The sequence below is a fragment of the Leptodactylus fuscus genome, chromosome 8 (genome assembly GCF_031893055.1).
Source record: "Leptodactylus fuscus isolate aLepFus1 chromosome 8, aLepFus1.hap2, whole genome shotgun sequence".
NCBI classification, from domain to species: Eukaryota; Metazoa; Chordata; class Amphibia; order Anura; family Leptodactylidae; genus Leptodactylus; species Leptodactylus fuscus.
This window is the reverse complement of record NC_134272.1, coordinates 71,849,363-71,869,388: the sequence shown is the minus strand read 5'-3', so window position 1 is coordinate 71,869,388 and position 20,026 is coordinate 71,849,363. Positions and strand designations below refer to the sequence as shown.

Sequence of the window (20,026 nt, the reverse complement as noted above, 5' to 3'; positions counted from 1 at the left end):
ACAGAAATAGCCAAACATAGTCTTTGAATACTGCAACAGCACTCATAACCATTTAAAGGGGTTCATGGGAATCTTTAGTAACTATTTACTACCGAGATTCTTTATGTGACGAACTGTGGGGGCTTCCAGTCTGGTTCTGACATTAGGTCAGGTGATTGGAACCAACGCTCAGCTCCCTCCTTCTCCCTCTGCTTTGTGCAGGTATAATGAATGCATGGGTGTTGGCAGACTCCATCATATAGACATCAAACCACTGAACAAGGAACAGAGTAGAGTGAGCCTTGGGGCCCCACCATTCCTAGTTATGCCATTGAACAGACGTATGAGAAGATAACCCGACCACAATAAGGACATCATGGATGGTTATCAGGAGGACAGTACATGTACGAGAAGATAACCTGACCACAATAAGGACATCATGGCTGGTTATCAGGAGGACACTACATGTATGAGAAGATAACCCCGACCACAATAAGGACACCATGGCTGGTTATCAGGAGGACACTATATGTATGAGAAGATAACCCGACCACAATAAGGACATCATGGCTGGTTATCAGGAGGACACTACATGTATGAGAAGATAACATGACCACAATAAGGACATCATGGCTGGTTATCAAGAGGACACTACATGTATGAGAAGATAACTCGACCACAATAAGGACATCATGGCTGGTTATCAGGAGGACACTACATGTATGAGAAGATAACCCAACCACAATAAGGACATCATGGGTGGTTATTAGGATATCAGGAGGACACTACATGTATGAGAAGACAATCCGCCCACAATAAGGACATCATGGCTGGTTATCAGGAGTAGACACTACATGTATGAGAAGATAACCTGACCACAATAAGGACATCATGGCTGGTTATCAGGAGGACACTACATGTATGAGAAGATAATCTGACCACAATAAGGACATCATGGCTGGTTATCAGGAGGACACTACATGTATGAGAAGATAACCCGTCCACAATAAGGACATCATGGCTGGTTATCAGGAGTAGACACTACATGTATGAGAAGATAACCCGTCCACAATAAGGACACCATGGCTGGTTATCAGGAGGACACTATATGTATGTGAAGATAACCCGACCACAATAAGGACATCATGGCTGGTTATCAGGAGGACACTACATGTATGAGAAGATAACATGACCACAATAAGGACATCATGGCTGGTTATCAAGAGGACACTACATGTATGAGAAGATAACTCGACCACAATAAGGACATCATGGCTGGTTATCAGGAGGGCACTACATGTATGAGAAGATAACCCAACCACAATAAGGACATCATGGGTGGTTATTAGGATATCAGGAGGACACTACATGTATGAGAAGACAATCCGCCCACAATAAGGACATCATGGCTGGTTATCAGGAGTAGACACTACATGTATGAGAAGATAACCTGACCACAATAAGGACATCATGGCTGGTTATCAGGAGGACACTACATGTATGAGAAGATAATCTGACCACAATAAGGACATCATGGCTGGTTATCAGGAGGACACTACATGTATGAGAAGATAACCCGTCCACAATAAGGACATCATGGCTGGTTATCAGGAGTAGACACTACATGTATGAGAAGATAACCTGACCACAATAAGGACATCATGGCTGGTTATCAGGAGGACACTACATGTATGAGAAGATAATCTGACCACAATAAGGACATCATGGCTGGTTATCAGGAGGACACTACATGTATGAGAAGATAACCCGTCCACAATAAGGACATCATGGCTGGTTATCAGGAGTAGACACTACATGTATGAGAAGATAACCCGTCCACAATAAGGACACCATGGCTGGTTATCAGGAGGACACTATATGTATGTGAAGATAACCCGACCACAATAAGGACATCATGGCTGGTTATCAGGAGGACACTACATGTATGAGAAGATAACATGACCACAATAAGGACATCATGGCTGGTTATCAAGAGGACACTACATGTATGAGAAGATAACTCGACCACAATAAGGACATCATGGCTGGTTATCAGGAGGGCACTACATGTATGAGAAGATAACCCAACCACAATAAGGACATCATGGGTGGTTATTAGGATATCAGGAGGACACTACATGTATGAGAAGACAATCCGCCCACAATAAGGACATCATGGCTGGTTATCAGGAGTAGACACTACATGTATGAGAAGATAACCTGACCACAATAAGGACATCATGGCTGGTTATCAGGAGGACACTACATGTATGAGAAGATAATCTGACCACAATAAGGACATCATGGCTGGTTATCAGGAGGACACTACATGTATGAGAAGATAACCCGTCCACAATAAGGACATCATGGCTGGTTATCAGGAGTAGACACTACATGTATGAGAAGATAACCCGTCCACAATAAGGACACCATGGCTGGTTATCAGGAGGACACTATATGTATGAGAAGATAACCCGACCTAAATAAGGACATCATGGCTGCGTTTAAGAGAAAAGAAAGTTCCTGTAATTATGGTCATATCCATTGGCAACTGATCAAGACAATGGACTGTCAAGACTAAGATAGAGGAAATCGTAATTATTTATATTTGCAAAAATGTTTCTCTTTGAATTGTCTATAATAATAAATATGATCATGTTCATGGGAAAATCCTTTAAATATGGAATAGGTGATGTCATTACTGTGCCATAACCCCATTATATATGATCTGCCGCTATACCATTTACAGTTGCGCCATTTTCCGCTGCTCACAGTTTGGCGCTCACTTTAGTTACTTTCCATGTCAGGGGAACATATATAGAGCAGATTTTCCTTCTCTCGAGTCATCCTAGACATCAAATAAATTTGAGCAATGACTGAATTCAATGATTATGATCCAGCAGACACTTCATTACGGGCACTTAATGATCTGGTGTAAATCAGTTAGATAATACAAGTCTGCTCGGGTAATCTGAGCGCTGGCATGGGTTAATGCTGTAAATGATTTGGAGACCCCCGAGGGGATCTGGTAATGGTGGAAGCAATGGGATCATAGAGTGTTGAAAATTTCTCAAGCTTATCTCCCAACAAAATACTGGTCTCCTGGGAGGAAAGATTAATGAGAGGCGCATTAGACGGGCAGGAGTCAGGCCTGTTTGGGAGAGATAGGCTTTCCCTAGGACCCCCTGAATACAATCAATCCAGACTATTCATTCCTCCCTCCCAGCAATGGGGGTTGATATTAGAGTATATTTTATATCTGTTTGTTTTATATCCTTTGTTATCATGGCGGTGAATCATACAAAGTCTCTTCTCGCCCCCATGGAAATATTATCTTAGACACCCAGAATTGACGTGTAGCGCTGCACACATGTTATCTGCACACATGTTATCCAGGTCTTGAAGGAAGTGTAAATTCAGCATATTAAGGACAAGGCAGAAATTCTTCTGAAAGTGAATTTTGGTCTATAAATAGCAGCTGGTGCGATTTAATGGAGCATTTTGCTAGCAGCTCGCGCAGTGTCTGGAGAGGGGTCCTCCTTCCATCATCTTTTTAATTTAGTAAGGCAAGCAGAGCTGATACAGTAACGCACCAGTGAACCTGTCTGCCAGATACACCAACCCAGGCTTTGTGTAATACCCCACCCTCCTGGACCAGGTGCAGGGCAATATGGGGGGGGGGGGGCTACAGAATCAGGAGGTGTATGCACAATGATGAGAGCAATAATCCAAATATAGTGGTCTTAGAACTGCTCGATGTTTACTATGTCACTAACTAAGCACAGGAAATATAAAGCAATTTTTGTGATGATCCCTTTAAGAAGACCCTTGAGTCCTGATATCTTTCTTTTACCTGTTTTCCTTTACCTGCATGTTTTCTTAGATCTCCGTTTTGACCATTCCTTGCTTATTGCTATCAATACATTGATATATTCACATAGTGGAAATGAATGAATGTCTCCAATTCCTCTTCCATTTCCATCAAAATATAAATCATGGTCTATTTTTGTCCTTTTCACATGGATCCCTGCTTACACTGCAATGTATGAGGGATCTGTGAAAACGCCCCTAAAACACTCTCTAGTTAATGTTCTTAAGAATAAAACCATCATTTTCATAGAAATGGAGCTGCTATGGAGAATAAGAAGCACATCTTTGGAAAGTGTAGAAGCTACTCTACAAGGTACTGGAATTGACTATAATGGGGGTCTATCAGGTGATTGTTGTTTTAAAACTGAAACCAGAAGAGGAAAAAGTCCGTGCAGGACCTTTCCCTCTGCCAATTTTCAGGCAGAAACTATGAGTCGACTCTGAAGTGCCGCACCTCCTATGAGGCGACCTGAAGCGACCGCAGGGCCACAGGGAGGGCGGCATTTTTGCTGACCTAAACCAGTCCAAGACAAGCTGTCCTGGACTGGCTTAGCATCACCGTCACTGAGCGGTGGATTGGGAGCGCCGCTGGAGCAGCAGCGCTGCTCCAGCGGCCGCCCCTCACGCTCAGGCAGAGAGCAGGTCCTCTCCCTGCCTGCTCTCTGCCTGCTAAAGACGAATGCTCCGTTCGGCAGCAATGTCTGGCCATGACTTACTACCTTCTCTCCATTCAGAATACTTGCACGCTTAGCCGAGCATAGTATCCATGATTATGGGGCATTGGGAGAAATAGCTATTGGTCATTTGGCTAACCACTAGTGTATAGGCACCTAAAGAAGCCGCTGGCGAATGCCCAGGGGACGTCTTCTCTCGTGTATTCCAAATGGCAGTTCGGGCCAAGATATATTCCCTGTAAACTAGATGCTATTGAGATGTAAATGACTACTTACCGTGTTGTGTGTGTGCCAATTTAATGGGAATATCTCTTCCCTCTCTATTATTATCATACTCCACATCTGCCAGCAGGTATTAAAATGTCTGGTTATCAAGACAAATACACAGGTTCTCTCCGTGGCATCAGAATTTGTGCCAAGTCCTTGATGTGACATCTTGGATAAGGAATTAGAAAATGGTTCTGTATTTGAAACAAAAATTCACACTTATCATGCTTATCCGGGAGAAGATGGCAGAGAACAGCACGTTGGATAAAATCTTGTCTGCTATCAGCGTAGGGTGACATCTGAGTTAGCGGGCCCCGTGCACACATCACAGTCTTTAATTTGGAATAGATGAAATCATTTATAGGTTTTTTTTTAGTCTTTTTTTTTTTTTGCACGTGCAGCTGTCAGAGGATTGTACAACAACACAGAAACATAGCCGTAAAGACAATCTCTATTACGCTCTATTCTAAGTAGCATTAAAGTAAAGTGGGTGACTGTTTATGGGGTCGGTAGGGCAAGATGTCTTATGTGTATGGTCATATGGAGGCTGAAGCCACATGTGGCATAAACACCGCGGTTTGGCCGCGGTGTATTACAATCCCTGCTATAAAGACGCAGAAGTTGCGGCACCCTCGGGGTCACAGAGTGAAACAGCAGTCTTCGGTCGCGTGGCAGGAGTCACTGCCAAAGTTGCTTTGGCGCTTTAGCCTTAAAGATACAGACTTATAACTCCAAGAAACTCACCGTGTACCAATCCCTACAAAGGGACTACACCATGGCCACCTACCTGGAGAGAATACGCCACCCCAAGCACAGACAGACCCTGAGTCGGTACAGACTGAGCGCCCACAACCTAGAGATAGAGACGGGGCGATACAGGCAGACGTACAAGCCACGGGAGAAGAGACTGTGCCAGCACTGTGACCAGGGGGTCCTAGAAGACGAGACCCACTTCCTGCTACACTGCACCAAATACTCAGCTGTGAGGGCCGTCTACTACCAAAGACTCTCTGCCCACATCCCAGACTTCATATCTGCAGACGAGAAGAGGAAACTCTACATCCTACTGGGAGAAGAAGAGGCCACTGTGGAGATCGCTGCCCAATACGTGACCAGCTGTCACCAAACCAGAGGAAGATGAGACTCCATGGACTGTTATATTTATCCCAAAACACCCGCCCCACCCACCCCCACCTCCCCATATAGCAGCCACCAACGAAGAGGAAGACGAGACTCCACGGACTGTTATACCCCAAACAAACCGCCCTGCCCCACCCCACCTCCAACCCCCCCCCCATATAGCAGTCACCAACGAAGAGGAAGATGAGACTCCATGGACTGTTATAACCCAAACCCCCCCCCCATACCCACCACCCACCCAACCCAACTCCCCCCCCACACACACACACACACTTTACTAGCTTTGGCAATGCCAAATACCTATTCGGACGTGCCAATAAAGCATTTTTTGATTTGATTTGATTTGACTTATAAAGATGCAGTTACACAGGGATAGGCTGGAGGAAGTAAGCAGGTGCAACTACTAGACAGGAGCAGGAATAGAACCCAGAGGTAGCAAATAAACTAGGTCTGCTAAGAAAGGCAGAACAACAGTGGCAATGTCAGGGGTGTAGCCCTGAATATTTATCTATTCTTAAAGTGTAGCTCCTATTTTTTTTCCTGCTGTTTGGTGAACATTTTTGTAATATAATTAACCTTTCTAACTTACTTTTAATAGAAAACAGGCTCAAGACTTCTCCTTAGCAACCTTCTAATTGAGCTGTTGCCAGTGAAAATCAGTATACAGTTGTATTACCAGTATGTAGGGGAATGGTCACTTCAGATGGTTGTATCTCTGGTTTTATACAACCTAGAAAAACGATTCTGGTATCACATGAAAGCTGAAATTAATCAGTATTAAAATAACCTGAGATACCACTAGCTTAGTATGCAGTCAGGAAGTTGAGCGATATATGAAGAAGTTCACTGCCTATAAAATTACATTCCTGACTGTGCTTTTAACTAGTGATATTTTCATTTTCTCTCACCATCCATGGGATAGTAGAGTTATTTTACCTAGGTTGTATAAAACCAGAGATACAGCCATCAATCCATGATCATGTGATACACAGTCCATGGTCATGTGATGGACACACAGGTGCACAGCTCGTTACAGCCACAGCACAGTAATCAGACATCTGCCTGGTAATGAGTTGTGCACTTGTGTGTCCATCACATGACCATGAACTATACATCACCTGACCATGGACTGTATATCACATGACCATGGACTGTATATCACATAACCATGGACTGTATATCACATGACCATGAACTATACATCACATGACCATGGACTGTATATCACATGACCATGAACTATACATCACATGACCATGAACTGTATATCATATAACCATGGACTGTATATCACATGACCATGGACTGTATATCACATGACCATGGACTATATATCACATGACCATGAACTATACATCACATGACCATGAACTGTATATCATATAACCATGGACTGTATATCATATAACCATGGACTGTATATCACATGACCATGGACTATATATCACATGACCATGAACTGTATATCACATGACCATGAACTATACATCACATGACCATGGACTGTATATCAAATGACTGATTTTTATCCACTGGAAGTAAACAATGAATGACAGCAAGCAGAGATCTAGAAACCATGAGGAATTGATACAGAAAGTATATTGGAAAATTGTATATCTTTTCATTTTATAAACGATAACTTTTATTTGCTGAAAGTGGACAATTCCTTTAAGTTTACATAAAAATTGAGGGCTGTTGATGACTATGTGGTACACTGTACCAATAAACCTTGGTGGTGAGAGGTGCTCAGAGCGAATTCTGCTACTTACTGCTCAGCACCGCTTTACAAAGTCCTCTGTGCTGCTGTTGCTTTTTTTTGGAAATGACATAGAAAGGGGAACAGGATCCCCTCTTCTCTATGGGGGAAATTTAATATGTCATGTATGTCAGCTTTCTGGAATACAGGGCACGAAAAAGTCCCACATTTTTATGTGCAAGTCAACTTTTTCTTTTTACCCTGCCCTTGCCACCTTCCTGAAAAGTCCTGTAATCCTTCAATACAGATATATCTATGACATGTAATAATGCTTGTGAATATTAGTGTATATGTATACGCCCAATGCAATGTAGTATATAACCTATAGTATCATAAGTACATCAGCAACCCAATGTACCCACCTATAGCTGTGCTTATCTGCTGGCACGATGCATAGTCAATGAACTTATGGTTTTAATGTGCGGTTGAGCTAATTTTGTTAATGCAAATTACCCGGTCGCTGTGTGTAGCTTTAATATGCAAAAAAGAAAAAATCCTGTTGCCTGGCAACTGATTCAGTCCCGGTATGTGGATGGTGTTGAAGAGCAATAGGCGGTAATAAATGAATGCCCTTGCTGGCGACGTGACTAAATCTGAGGCAATGAAAAGGATGCAATTACTTGTCCAAAGGGGGGAAAAACCAACAATGTCAAATTATAGTACAGTAAGAAAGGCTGAGACGTCACGTGGTCCAAAATAATGGCAGCAAATTATACAGAGGAGAAGTTCTGGACATGTGAAGGTCAGCTGGTTACTTTGTATTCCATTAGTTCTATTCCTGTGCAACAAAAAAATGCTATAATATATATATATATATATATATATATATATATATATATATATATATATATATATATATGAAGAGCTCAACGGAAAAATGGCCTAAGTCCACATTTTGTCATATTTCAAATTATTACCTAGAAAGCTTCTTTGTACCTCGTTCTATGCATTGGGTTTACAAGGTACCTAGGATTAATGACCTAAGTCCATATATTTCAATGCAGAAGAATTTACATTCAATGGAATAATGGCCTAAGTCCAATACAAACTTACTTCACTCTCGTTGGTCATTTTTTTCATTGAAATCGTGACTTCCGGTCTGTTGTTTATATTAGTGTAAAAACTTTGTCTTATTGTTTAAAAGGCTCTAAATCGACTTTTGCACATATTTAGCGCCGAAAAGGGAGGCAGGTAATTATTATTCTTCATCGTTTAATAATAGTAGTAATTAATTAATAATATTAAATAAATAATATTTATACATGAAGCTGCAATTTTTTTAATAAATAATACAATTTATGATTAGGATTAACGGTGTTCATTAGCTGATTACATTGGATAGATATATTCCACAATAATGCCCGTTTGCTTTAGGCTAAAACTTTAAATTTCGTTTTTCTCACAATATTGATTTTTGGACTTAGGCCATTTTTCCGTTGAGCTCTTCATATATAAAACACGGAGTAAAAATATTAGAAATAGAAGTGTAAGGCTCTATTCAGACAACCACGGCTGTGAATATGACCCTTTTTCATGGCCATTTTGCATCCACGGACACCCATTTTCAAGGATCCCTCATTGACTATGAGTAGGACATGTCCAATTGTTTGACAGCCCATTACAATGGACCATCAAAAATAGAGTTTTATGTCTAGGGATTTGGTGAGTCCTACCTTACCCTATCCCCCTCCATCCCCATTCTGCCCCCCTACCCTTTAAGAAAAAAACAAAAAACATTCATGTTTGTACTCCAATGGAAATAAATTGATATTAATGCAACAGTGTGGCAGCCGTAAAAAAAAACAAAAAACAAAACAAAACAAATAGAGCTTTAATAGTTAACAAACTGTTAAAAATAAAGTGAATAAAGAAAAAGAAATGTAAATCCCATCAATATTTGGTATGACCTTTGGCTTTTGGAGGAGGAGTCTTGGAAGTGATGATACGGCCCCCTCATAGCCCTGATCTCAACATCATCCAGTCTGTCTGGGATGACATGAAGAGACAGAAGGATTGGAGCAAGCCTACATCCACAGAAGATCTGTGCTTAGTTCTCCAAGATGGTGGCGGAGTGGCCCAGATCTGCCAGAACTGTCTGCAAGTACTAAGAGGAACCGATGGAAGGCAAAGGACAAAGGTCACACCAATATTGATGGGATTTAGATTTCTACTTAATTGACAAAACTAAATTGTTACTTCTATTTTTGCAGCTGTTTCCCTCATCTGCCTAAAACCTTTGCACAGCCCCGTACATCCTCAAGATTTCAAAAGTTACAAACTTGACTTAAAATCTAATCCAGAACTCAGCATTTGTGTAGACAGCCAAAACTAAACTGGTTGTGGCCAAGCATCACTGGCAGCAATTATACTGATCTATCCTATCACAAGATATCCCTAGAGGCCCGGGTATATAATACCACGTGGCATCTGTGTCTAACAACTGAGAAAATGGATATGTTTTACCCTTGCTTGGCCATACATTGCATAATCTGTCTCCGAGGGCATTGTAAGAGCAGTCAGTGGATGACAGTCATTGTCCAAATGATGTACAGACTCAGCATTTTAGGACGTTATTGGAAATTTTGGGCACAATTGACAAATCATCCTAATTGGCCAACAAAATCTGCTTATCAGAAAGCAACTGAAACATTGCCTGAAACAACACAAAGAGCAAAAACAGGGCCGTAAAGTGAAATGCATGGGTTCTTACAGTGGCAGCCCCAATCCCGGGACATGAAGGTGCAACTGTGGATTTTACCACCAAGCAGTAAATTGGTTATTAACCTGATCCCAGTACCTTGTAGAGGTGATAGCATAATTTCCAAATATGCCTCTGTTACTCAGCTTTGGAACCCCATTTTCATGTAAATCAATGTTTTAGTCCTATGCTTAGGAGGGGCTCCAAAGCTCAATAACAGAGGCATATTTGGAAACTGTACAATCCCCTCTACAAAGTACTGGGATTGGGTTTATAGCCAATATGATGCTGACAGACACAGCTATACTATATACAGTATACTATATATTATATACTGGAGAGTATAGGATGTAGCATATCCCTATTACATCCTATGGGATTTAGGGAAACAGCACAGTATAGCTACGCTTTTTCCATAACTTCATTTGGCCAGAGATACAAGCACTAAGATGAAAATACCCCTTTAAATGATGATAATGTTTTCTAACGTTCCAAATAGGGCAAGGTATCATCCATGGTGTTCACGTTATTCACTATAACTCAACCCCATAATAGTAATCCCTCAATAATATAAGGCCATTCTCCCCCATGAACCGGATAATACAAGGCGCTCCATTTAATTCCATGCCATTTACCAGGGCTCTGTCCTTTAATGCCAGTATCGACCGGAAAACATATGACCCACAACCTCTCCAAGGCCTCCGATTCCGCTATGTCCCTAATCGGCCATGTCACAAATATTAATTTACCCTTCTAGAATGTAGGTTATATAACAAATGAATGCCTGTTATGGAAGCAGTTATGGGAGAAGATAAGGATTTTATTATCCTTTCTTTAGGAAGCAGCAACAGGAGGATGAGTGAAAGTGGTCGAGCTATTAATCACACATGGCTGCCCCCTCTATCTGCCTGCTCAGTCCATAAACTTTGCCTGCAGGCTGTAATAGCATTGACTCATCCTGAACCGCTTCCCAGTGGCTGGTTAGTGAAGTGGAATCTGTCCGATCAACTTAATAAGAATTTACCTCTGCACCAAATGATGGAGAATCATTTGTCCTTTGCATGACTGGATTCCTTTTTTTTTTTTTTTTTTTTAATGTCGGCTGATGTCATTTGCAGATCAGCCTCCTATAGCCTGATAATCCCATAAATAGCCCTATGCACAGGCCCCGGTCAGGAGTTTGCAGGGTAACCTCACATTTGGTCTTGTGTTCCAAAGCCAGAAGTTGCGTCCATCGCCACCATGCTGAGGGATGACAAGAGCTTGCCCGTGACTTGTTCTTTTTGTAATGATGTAGGATTCCTGCAGAGGAATAACAGCTTGGAGGACAAGAGCAGAATTGTCAGTTCCTTCAAAGAGAGACAGTCGTCCAAAAACCTCCTGGTCTGTGAGAATATCGAGAAAGAGTCAAGGTTCAGGCGTACCGAGACCGATTTCTCCAACCTGTATGCCCGAGGTAAGTCTCTAACTCATATCAAGCTCTGGAATACTAATGGGCAACTTTTTGAGCCATCAATAACTATTGGAAGACATTATGTCCCATGGAAATATGGGATATTTATCATGAGAATTGCATTGCATATTTTGCATTATTTACGCTACATTTTTACTTTTACATGTTAATATTTTGCAAAACATTTTACTTTTATAAATGTTATTCATTCTAATTTTTTTTTACAATTTTTGTGCCATTATTAATACAGTTGTTGCATTACTTATAGAAAAATCAGCTTGTGTTATACATTTGTTCTCATTCAGTTATTTTAAGCTGAGATGATATATCTTATTGTTGTAATACTTTAAAGACATATTCAATTTTCTGCAAATAAATCAGGATTTTTCTTTTCATTTTTGGATGTAAGCAATGATAGTTTTAGCAAAGAGAGATCTTAAAAGTCATGAGAAATAAAAAGTATATTGGAAACTTATGTAACTGGGATATATTTTACTAAGAATACACTGTATTTGTTAAAAATAAAATCCCATTGAGGTTTTTGTTTTTGTTTTTTTACTGATGATTTTCTTAAATTTACTTACATGATATTAGGCAGGACAGTTAGATAGGCTACCTATAGACTCCTAATCCCATTGCAGTTTCTATTATACATTGCTTTGTATCATTTGCCTTAAAACCAATCTGGAATTTTGTAAACCCAAATTGTCAGATAGTTCTTAAATACTTAATGACGGTAACACAGAGATGACTGGTAGCGGGAGAAGATTAGACAGAGAAATATGGCTAATTCCAAATGAGACAGTCTACAACTGTCAGGGTGATGTGTGATAGCGCACTTAGTATTTTCTGCAGACAATTTGTATTCTCCTAGCCCAAGTCATATATAAAGATCCCAGCACCTAGCTGACACCCGCCATTGGTGATCCATCTTCTGCTCCTGAGATTTAAAGGCCGGCCTGCTAATAGCTTGTTTGTTCTGCAGATTTACTGCCTGCCAAGAATGGAGAAGAACCCACCATGCAGTTTCTTCTCGAGGTGGTTGACATTCTCCTGAACTATGTAAGGAAAACATTCGATAGATCCACCAAAGTCCTAGACTTTCACCATCCACACCAGCTTCTAGAAGGAATAGAAGGTTTCAACCTGGAGCTGTCGGACAACCCGGAGTCACTTGAGCAGATCTTGGTGGACTGCAGAGATACCTTGAAGTATGGAGTCAGGACAGGTAGGGTACTTGAATGGACCGTCAATTATGATGAAATTTATGGCCACTATCTATTCTATATGATGAGAAATAAGAGCTGAATAAACTCTTAAATTCACACTGAACACTACAATATAGATTTTACTACCAGGTTTATATCTATCATTGTAATAAAGAAGAAAGGCTTCTGGGAATACAATGTTAGTTAAAGGTCATGATTCAAAGGATATTGCCATCTTGAACATGTATGGCATATCCACAGTCATAAATGCCCAATAGATGTGGATCCCACCTCTGGGACCTTCACCTATCTCCGGAACGAGGGTTATAGTGCTTGCTTACTTCCTATTGGAACTCCCATAGAAGTCAATAGAGGAAAACACACATACAAGGCCACCTCTGTGTTCACAGTAGGTGCAAAACAAGGGTCGGAGGGACCCCATTCTTAAGATGCAGGTGCCAGGGTATAACATACATCTACTAGACAATCATGGCATGCAATATATATATATGGACGGCTCTTTTGGCAATGTCAGCTTGCAATAGAACGTCACTATTTGGCCATTGGGGTGCATTATCCCTTTGAACCAACAACCTGGAACATCTGCTGAGTCTTTTGTTCTATAAGCAATCTATACAATGCATGTTCTTGAGCAGCAGCAGGTCTCTCCATTGGTAAGACTTTACTAAAAAGATTGTAATTCACATAAAAAGCAAACTTAAGCTATGCCAAGGGAAACATCTCATTAGGTTAAACAGCAGCGCATGTGAATGCATTGCACATCCTGTACACGAGGGGCCCGTATATATAGACCCTGTGTGGGACGTGAAGCATATACTCTCATTGTGAAGAGACAGCTCAGTGTTCATTATCCTCTTTATGGACAATCAGATGAAGCTATTCACGTAAAGTGGCGGCTAAAACTTAAACGCGAATGGTTTTAATATGCCAAGTTCAAAATGACAAATCATTGCATGGTTAACGTTCCTTAAAGGAATCAAAATGGACGTAAAATCCGGATGTGTTTACAAACTGGATGCATTTCCTGATGTGTCTTTGTTGGTTTTAGACCTATAAGATATAAAGCAATTATAACATTATTAGATTTTCTTAGCCTTCAGTCTGTCACTGGAAGCCAGCATATCAACCTAGCCTGGCAGATAGATAGGTTATGGTCAATGGAACCAGTATATCACCCCAGCCCTGCAGATAGATAGGTTAGTGTCACCAGAACCAGCATATCACCCCAGCCCTGCAGATAGATAGGTTAGTATCACCAGAACCAGCATATCACCCCAGCCCTGCAGATAGATAGGTTAGGGTCACCAGAACCAGCATATCACCCCAGCCCTGCATATAGATAGGTTAGGGTCACCAGAACCAGCATATCAACCTAGCCTGGCAGATAGATAGGTTAGGGTCACTGGAACCAGCATATCACCCCAGCCCTGCAGATAGATAGGTTAGGATCAATGGAACCAGCATATCAACCCAGCCCTGTAGATAGATGTGTTATGGTCAATGGAACCAGCATATCATCCCAGCCCTGCAGATATATAGGTTAGTGTCACCAGAACCAGCATATCACCCCAGCCCTGCAGATAGAGAGGTTAGTATTACCAGAACCAGCATATCATCTCAGCCCTGCAGATAGAGAGGTTAGTATTACCAGAACCAGCATATCATCTCAGCCTTGCAGATAAATAGGTTATGGTCACATAAATCAATTAGTGTTTTCCCGTTGTGAGTCGATACATCCATTTCTGAGATATCAGCATTTTTTGTCAATATGAAAATGAGCTCTTTGCAGCAACAAGAGAACTGCCATTGCTCCAGAGAGGAAAGTGGAAACTCCCTCATTGCTCTAAAGAGCTTACTTGCATATTGACAAAAACAGTGCTATCTCAGCAATGGACAAGGGGAAAATACCATCCATTTCAGGTGACCCTAACCTATCGTGGGAACTAGGATGATGTGCTGGATTCTGGTGACAGACTCCCTTTAAGGAATGTGCTATGGCCAATTTACGTACAATTTAGGTATGAAAAGAAATCCGCAGAAGAACGAGGAGAACATACAAAATAAATGCACAGGTTGCCTTGGTCAAGATTTTATCTCAAGACAACCACAAAGCCACTAAGCCACTAAAATCATAGAGATCAATATCCATATCTGTATTACGGTGCAGGAATGCGTGAGCCGCATAGTGATTCTCTGCTGTAGCTCATAGTGAAGGATCGTGACATCAATATTTTCTAACTGGCCCAAAGAACCACCACTCTAAAGGAGTATTCCTTCAATACATTGCCATATCCACAGGGTATGCTTTAATAGGATCCACACTAGGATCCACAACTGCCTAAAAACAGGAGACCCTCAACAACCATCCCACCTGATTAGATGGTCACCAACCACTGCATATAGTCAGGGAACACATGAGGAGTTGACAGTGCATGCTTGGCAGCCACCACTGCCTGCTTGGCTACACATTTGTTTGGCTGCCCTTGTAAATATACACATGTGCAACCTCCTCTCAGCTTATTCCCTTCTTAAGATCCCTTACCCCCTACCTCATCCCTATAGTGAATTCTTGATAGTGATGGTTACAGATGCTAAGGCGTTTAATCCACCTTAGGGCCTCTTCACACGGCGGATACTCTGGCTGATTCGGAACGTGTAAACGTTCCGAATCAGCAGTGTTTAAATAGGTCCCATTGCTTTGTATGGGAGCCGGCATACGTGCGCTCTCCATAGAAATGAATGGGCTGCTTTTTTCCATTCATTTCTATGGGGAGCGCGTGTATGCCAGCTCCCATACAAAGCAATGGGACCTGCTTTAAACGCTGTGTGAAGGGGCCCTAAGTGTGGTTAGGGTAATCTGTGGGTCTCCTTGGCTTATGGGCCAGATGGAAGCTGCAATCTCAATACTGATGCTGGTGCTTATGGGCCCCCTAAGGCTCCTGGGCCCCAATGTGACTGCACCCTCTGCACCCTCTCAAGTTACGCCCCTGGCAGCAGCTCCTGCAGACTTGTGCCACCCCTATAATACAAGTAGGGTCATGCATCTGAATGGTTGCCTTGTCATAGTATGGCAGCTACACTATTTGCCTTGGCTCATGGGAACTAAATGACTCAAAGGAACGTTCTCTTTGATGACCAATCCCTTCTAACCAAAAAAATGTAAAATTTCTTAAAATTCTGAATGCAATAAGCAAACTCCAAGAGACTCTGTATACAGAAGGTGTTCTCTTGTCCCAGGTGCTGCGGCAGGTGGCTGCGGCATCTCCACAATGTGCGTACCATAGGTTTTATTATAGCTGTAGGCATCAAAGTGAAATATAAAAGGCCCCATTGTCAGGTTATAGACAAAACCTATACGACTTGGCTTATAAACGCCTGGGTGTGGTTGTATAGGAAAACAATAGTCGGAGCGCACCTGCTACGAGTAAACACACGAATTCCAGGCAGATGTCCCCATTATGAGCATGACCTGTGTCATCCAGGTGTATTTACCCATGATCTAGAGCACAATGTCACTGTTACCATAGCAATCTGATGTCTGCCGGTGTGTATATGAAGGGGATATACTCAGGACGCCTCCGTTTTTCGTTCTTCACATCATTAACTGTAATCAGAATGTGCGGCTAATTACGGCGCTGCGCTCTCGGCTAATGGCGGCCCTTCTAGTGCACAATCCTAAGTAATCTCTTCTGTCATTAGCATTAATAACCCCCAAGCTTTCCAAAGCCGGAGCCGGAGTTAGTATTTTAGCGGCAGACATGTCGGAGAAGGCAAATTTGGTTGCCTTTAATATTGCACAAGCTGTTCATGACCCAGCCATCTGATTTATGGAGCAGTATATGGCCTGAATGGGTTTTCTCTTAGTGCTTCGCATTTCACGGAATTTTTTTTTTTCGTTCGCCAAATACATTTTATAGGCGCAGATGTCAGGTCTTCCCATTACACGAGAGCTTACGCTCCCTAATACATATGAAATGTTTCAGTCGCTGTATGACCTGTGGAATATGACCTGATAGAGTGAACCATTCTGTATCACTACTGCTGTGGTCTTATATACTGTACTGCAGAATATGGCGCCACTATATACTCGATATCATCATATTCAGAGTTGTCAATAACAAGGGCATACATACTAAAGAGACAAACCAAATGGAGGACATGGTTGATCCTCCCCATCGTTGAGCCTATTCCCTTGCCAATGGATGGTGAACACCTATATAGCAGTTTGGAGGGATTGGGCCAAGGTATGAAAGGGGGACCAGTATCTGATCCTTTTTACTGGCTGGTGAAGCCTTGCCAAAAGACAAATGCTGGATAATCAAATAGAATGAATTATCCGCCACTTATTGTAGTCTTGTAAGGTTGCAGACTGGTAAAAGTTGGCATCAAAATGATATATGATATTTTATATATGGTGCCCTCTGTTCTGTTTCTACCACAGGTCAATACTGTTAGCCCCTTGACTATTATTCCTACAGAAGTGGCTCAGCCGTATTGTCTTTTACCAGATACAGTACCACCATCATTTTCATGTCGTGTCTCTCATTGCAGCAGATTCCTATTAAAGGGAATGGCATTGAGTTGCAATGCCAGACACAGCCGAATAATACAGGTGGTGCTGTGTCTGGTAAAAGCTGAAGGGGCTGTAGCTTGAAATGAGAAAAACATTTTTGAATGAGTTGGATTTGTCATAAATTTTCCCAAAATTTTCAGTTCAAATGAAGCTGTAACTCTTGGGGTTCATCACCCACAAATCACAATTATACTGTGGGGTCTCTTGAGACTCGGGGGGCGTGTGGAATCATAATAAATTCTGATACTCACCTTCCCTCACATCTCCTGGGCTCTCTTGTGGTCGTCTTCGGCGTATTCTGCCTCTTCCGGCCTCCTGGGTGACATCATGGAAAATGCTGCAGCCTGTTATTGGGCCTCAACAGTCAGATGGGATATGCATAATTCATTATATCAATATAATTTCTGGTGGCGAACAAAACTAAATGGACAGACAAACCTCATGAATCGTCAGCAAACTAATTTTGCAAGCTATAGTGCTACATTGAGAACAGAAACCTCTTCATTCTCATCATTGGTCATTGTTCAGACCAGCATTCATCATAGCAGTTATTATTAATAGGTCATTTACCATAATCGGTACAGGACCCTTTAAGGGTGGTCCATAACTACAAATTACAAATTTGGTAAGTAATATTTATTTCAACTTCCACTTCTTAGGTCATCCTCGGTTTTTCAACCAGCTATCTACTGGATTGGACATGATTGGATTGGCTGGGGAATGGTTGACTTCAACAGCAAACACAAACATGTAAGTTACATTTACATTTTAATTCTGTTTATGTGATATCATGAAATTGTGGATCTTGTTAAAAGGAGTCTGTCAGTTCTAAAATACCTCCCAGGACAATAATGGGAGCAGAAGCATACCTTTTTTGGCATAGAAATAAATAAATCTTCTTGCAGCCTCCACAAGGGGGAGCTAAGGAGCCTATTGCAGACATTACTGATTACAATAAATTCCAATAATAAATCAATGTACAAGAAGCCTCTGAGCTCCCTCTAGTGATGACTGCAGGTAACTAGAGATGAGCGAACACTAAAATGTTCGAGGTTCGAAATTCGATTCGAACAGCCACTCACTGTTCGAGTGTTCGAATGGGTTTCGAACCCCATTATAGTCTATGGGGAACATAAACTCGTTAAGGGGGAAACCCAAATCCGTGTCTGGAGGGTCACCAAGTCCACTATGACACCCCAGGAAATGATACCAACACCCTGGAATGACACTGGGACAGCAGGAGAAGCATGTCTGGGGGCATAAAAGTCACTTTATTTCATGGAAATCCCTGTCAGTTTGCGATTTTCGCAAGCTAACTTTTCCCCATAGAAATGCATTGGCCAGTGCTGATTGGCCAGAGTACGGAACTCGACCAATCAACGCTGGCTCTGCTGGAGGAGGCGGAGTCTAAGATCGCTCCACACCAGTCTCCATTCAGGTCCGACCTTAGACTCCGCCTCCTCCGGCAGAGCCAGCGCTGATTGGCCGAAGGCTGGCCAATGCATTCCTATGCGAATGCAGAGACTTAGCAGTGCTGAGCCAGTTCTGCTCAACTACACATCTGATGCACACTCGGCTCTGCTACATCTGATGCACACTCGGCTCTGCTACATCAGATGTAGCAATCTGATGTAGCAGAGCCGAGGGTGCACTAGAACCCCTGTGCAAACTCAGTTCGCGCTAATAGAATGCATTGGCCAGCGCTGATTGGCCAATGCATTCTATTAGCCCGATGAAGTAGAGCTGAATGTGTGTGCTAAGCACACACATTCAGCTCTACTTCATCGGGCTAATAGAATGCATTGGCCAGCGCTGATTGGACAGAGTACGGAACTCGACCAATCAGCGCTGGCTCTGCTGGAGGAGGCGGAGTCTAAGATCGCTCCACACCAGTCTCCATTCAGGTCCGACCTTAGACTCCGCCTCCTCCAGCAGAGCCAGCGCTGATTGGCCGAATTCCGTACTCTGGCCAATCAGTGCTGGCCAATGCATTCTGTTGGCGTGATGAAGCAGTGCTGAATGTGTGTGTTTAGCTCAACTACACTGGTGGAGTAGTTGAGCTAAGCACACAGATTCAGCTCTGCTTCAATCAGCGCTGGCCAATGCATTCTATTAGCTTGATGAAGCAGAGTGTGCACAAGGGTTCAAGCGCACCCTCGGCTCTGATGTAGCAGAGCCGAGGGTGCACAAGGGTTCAAGCGCACCCTCGGCTCTGATGTAGCAGAGCCGAGGGTGCACAAGGGTTCAAGCGCACCCTCGGCTCTGATGTAGCAGAGCCGAGGCTGCACAAGGGTTCAAGCGCACCCTCGGCTCTGATGTAGCAGAGCCGAGGGTGCACAAGGGTTCAAGCGCACCCTCGGCTCTGATGTAGCAGAGCCGAGGCTGCA

General features: G+C 42.4%; 1 protein-coding gene across 3 annotated transcripts in view; it reads left to right on the top strand.

Annotated features, from left to right (window-relative positions):
* GAD1 (glutamate decarboxylase 1) overlaps window positions 1–20,026 on the top strand; it is a 53,401-nt gene that overhangs the window by 12,864 nt on the left and 20,511 nt on the right. For all 3 annotated transcript variants that reach the window (XM_075284185.1, XM_075284186.1, XM_075284184.1), the window contains 3 exons: window positions 11,682–11,840; window positions 12,823–13,065; window positions 18,299–18,389. In XM_075284185.1, coding sequence (XP_075140286.1) covers window positions 11,682–11,840; window positions 12,823–13,065; window positions 18,299–18,389 — 493 coding nt within the window. The remainder of the gene's footprint in view (window positions 1–11,681; window positions 11,841–12,822; window positions 13,066–18,298; window positions 18,390–20,026) is intronic.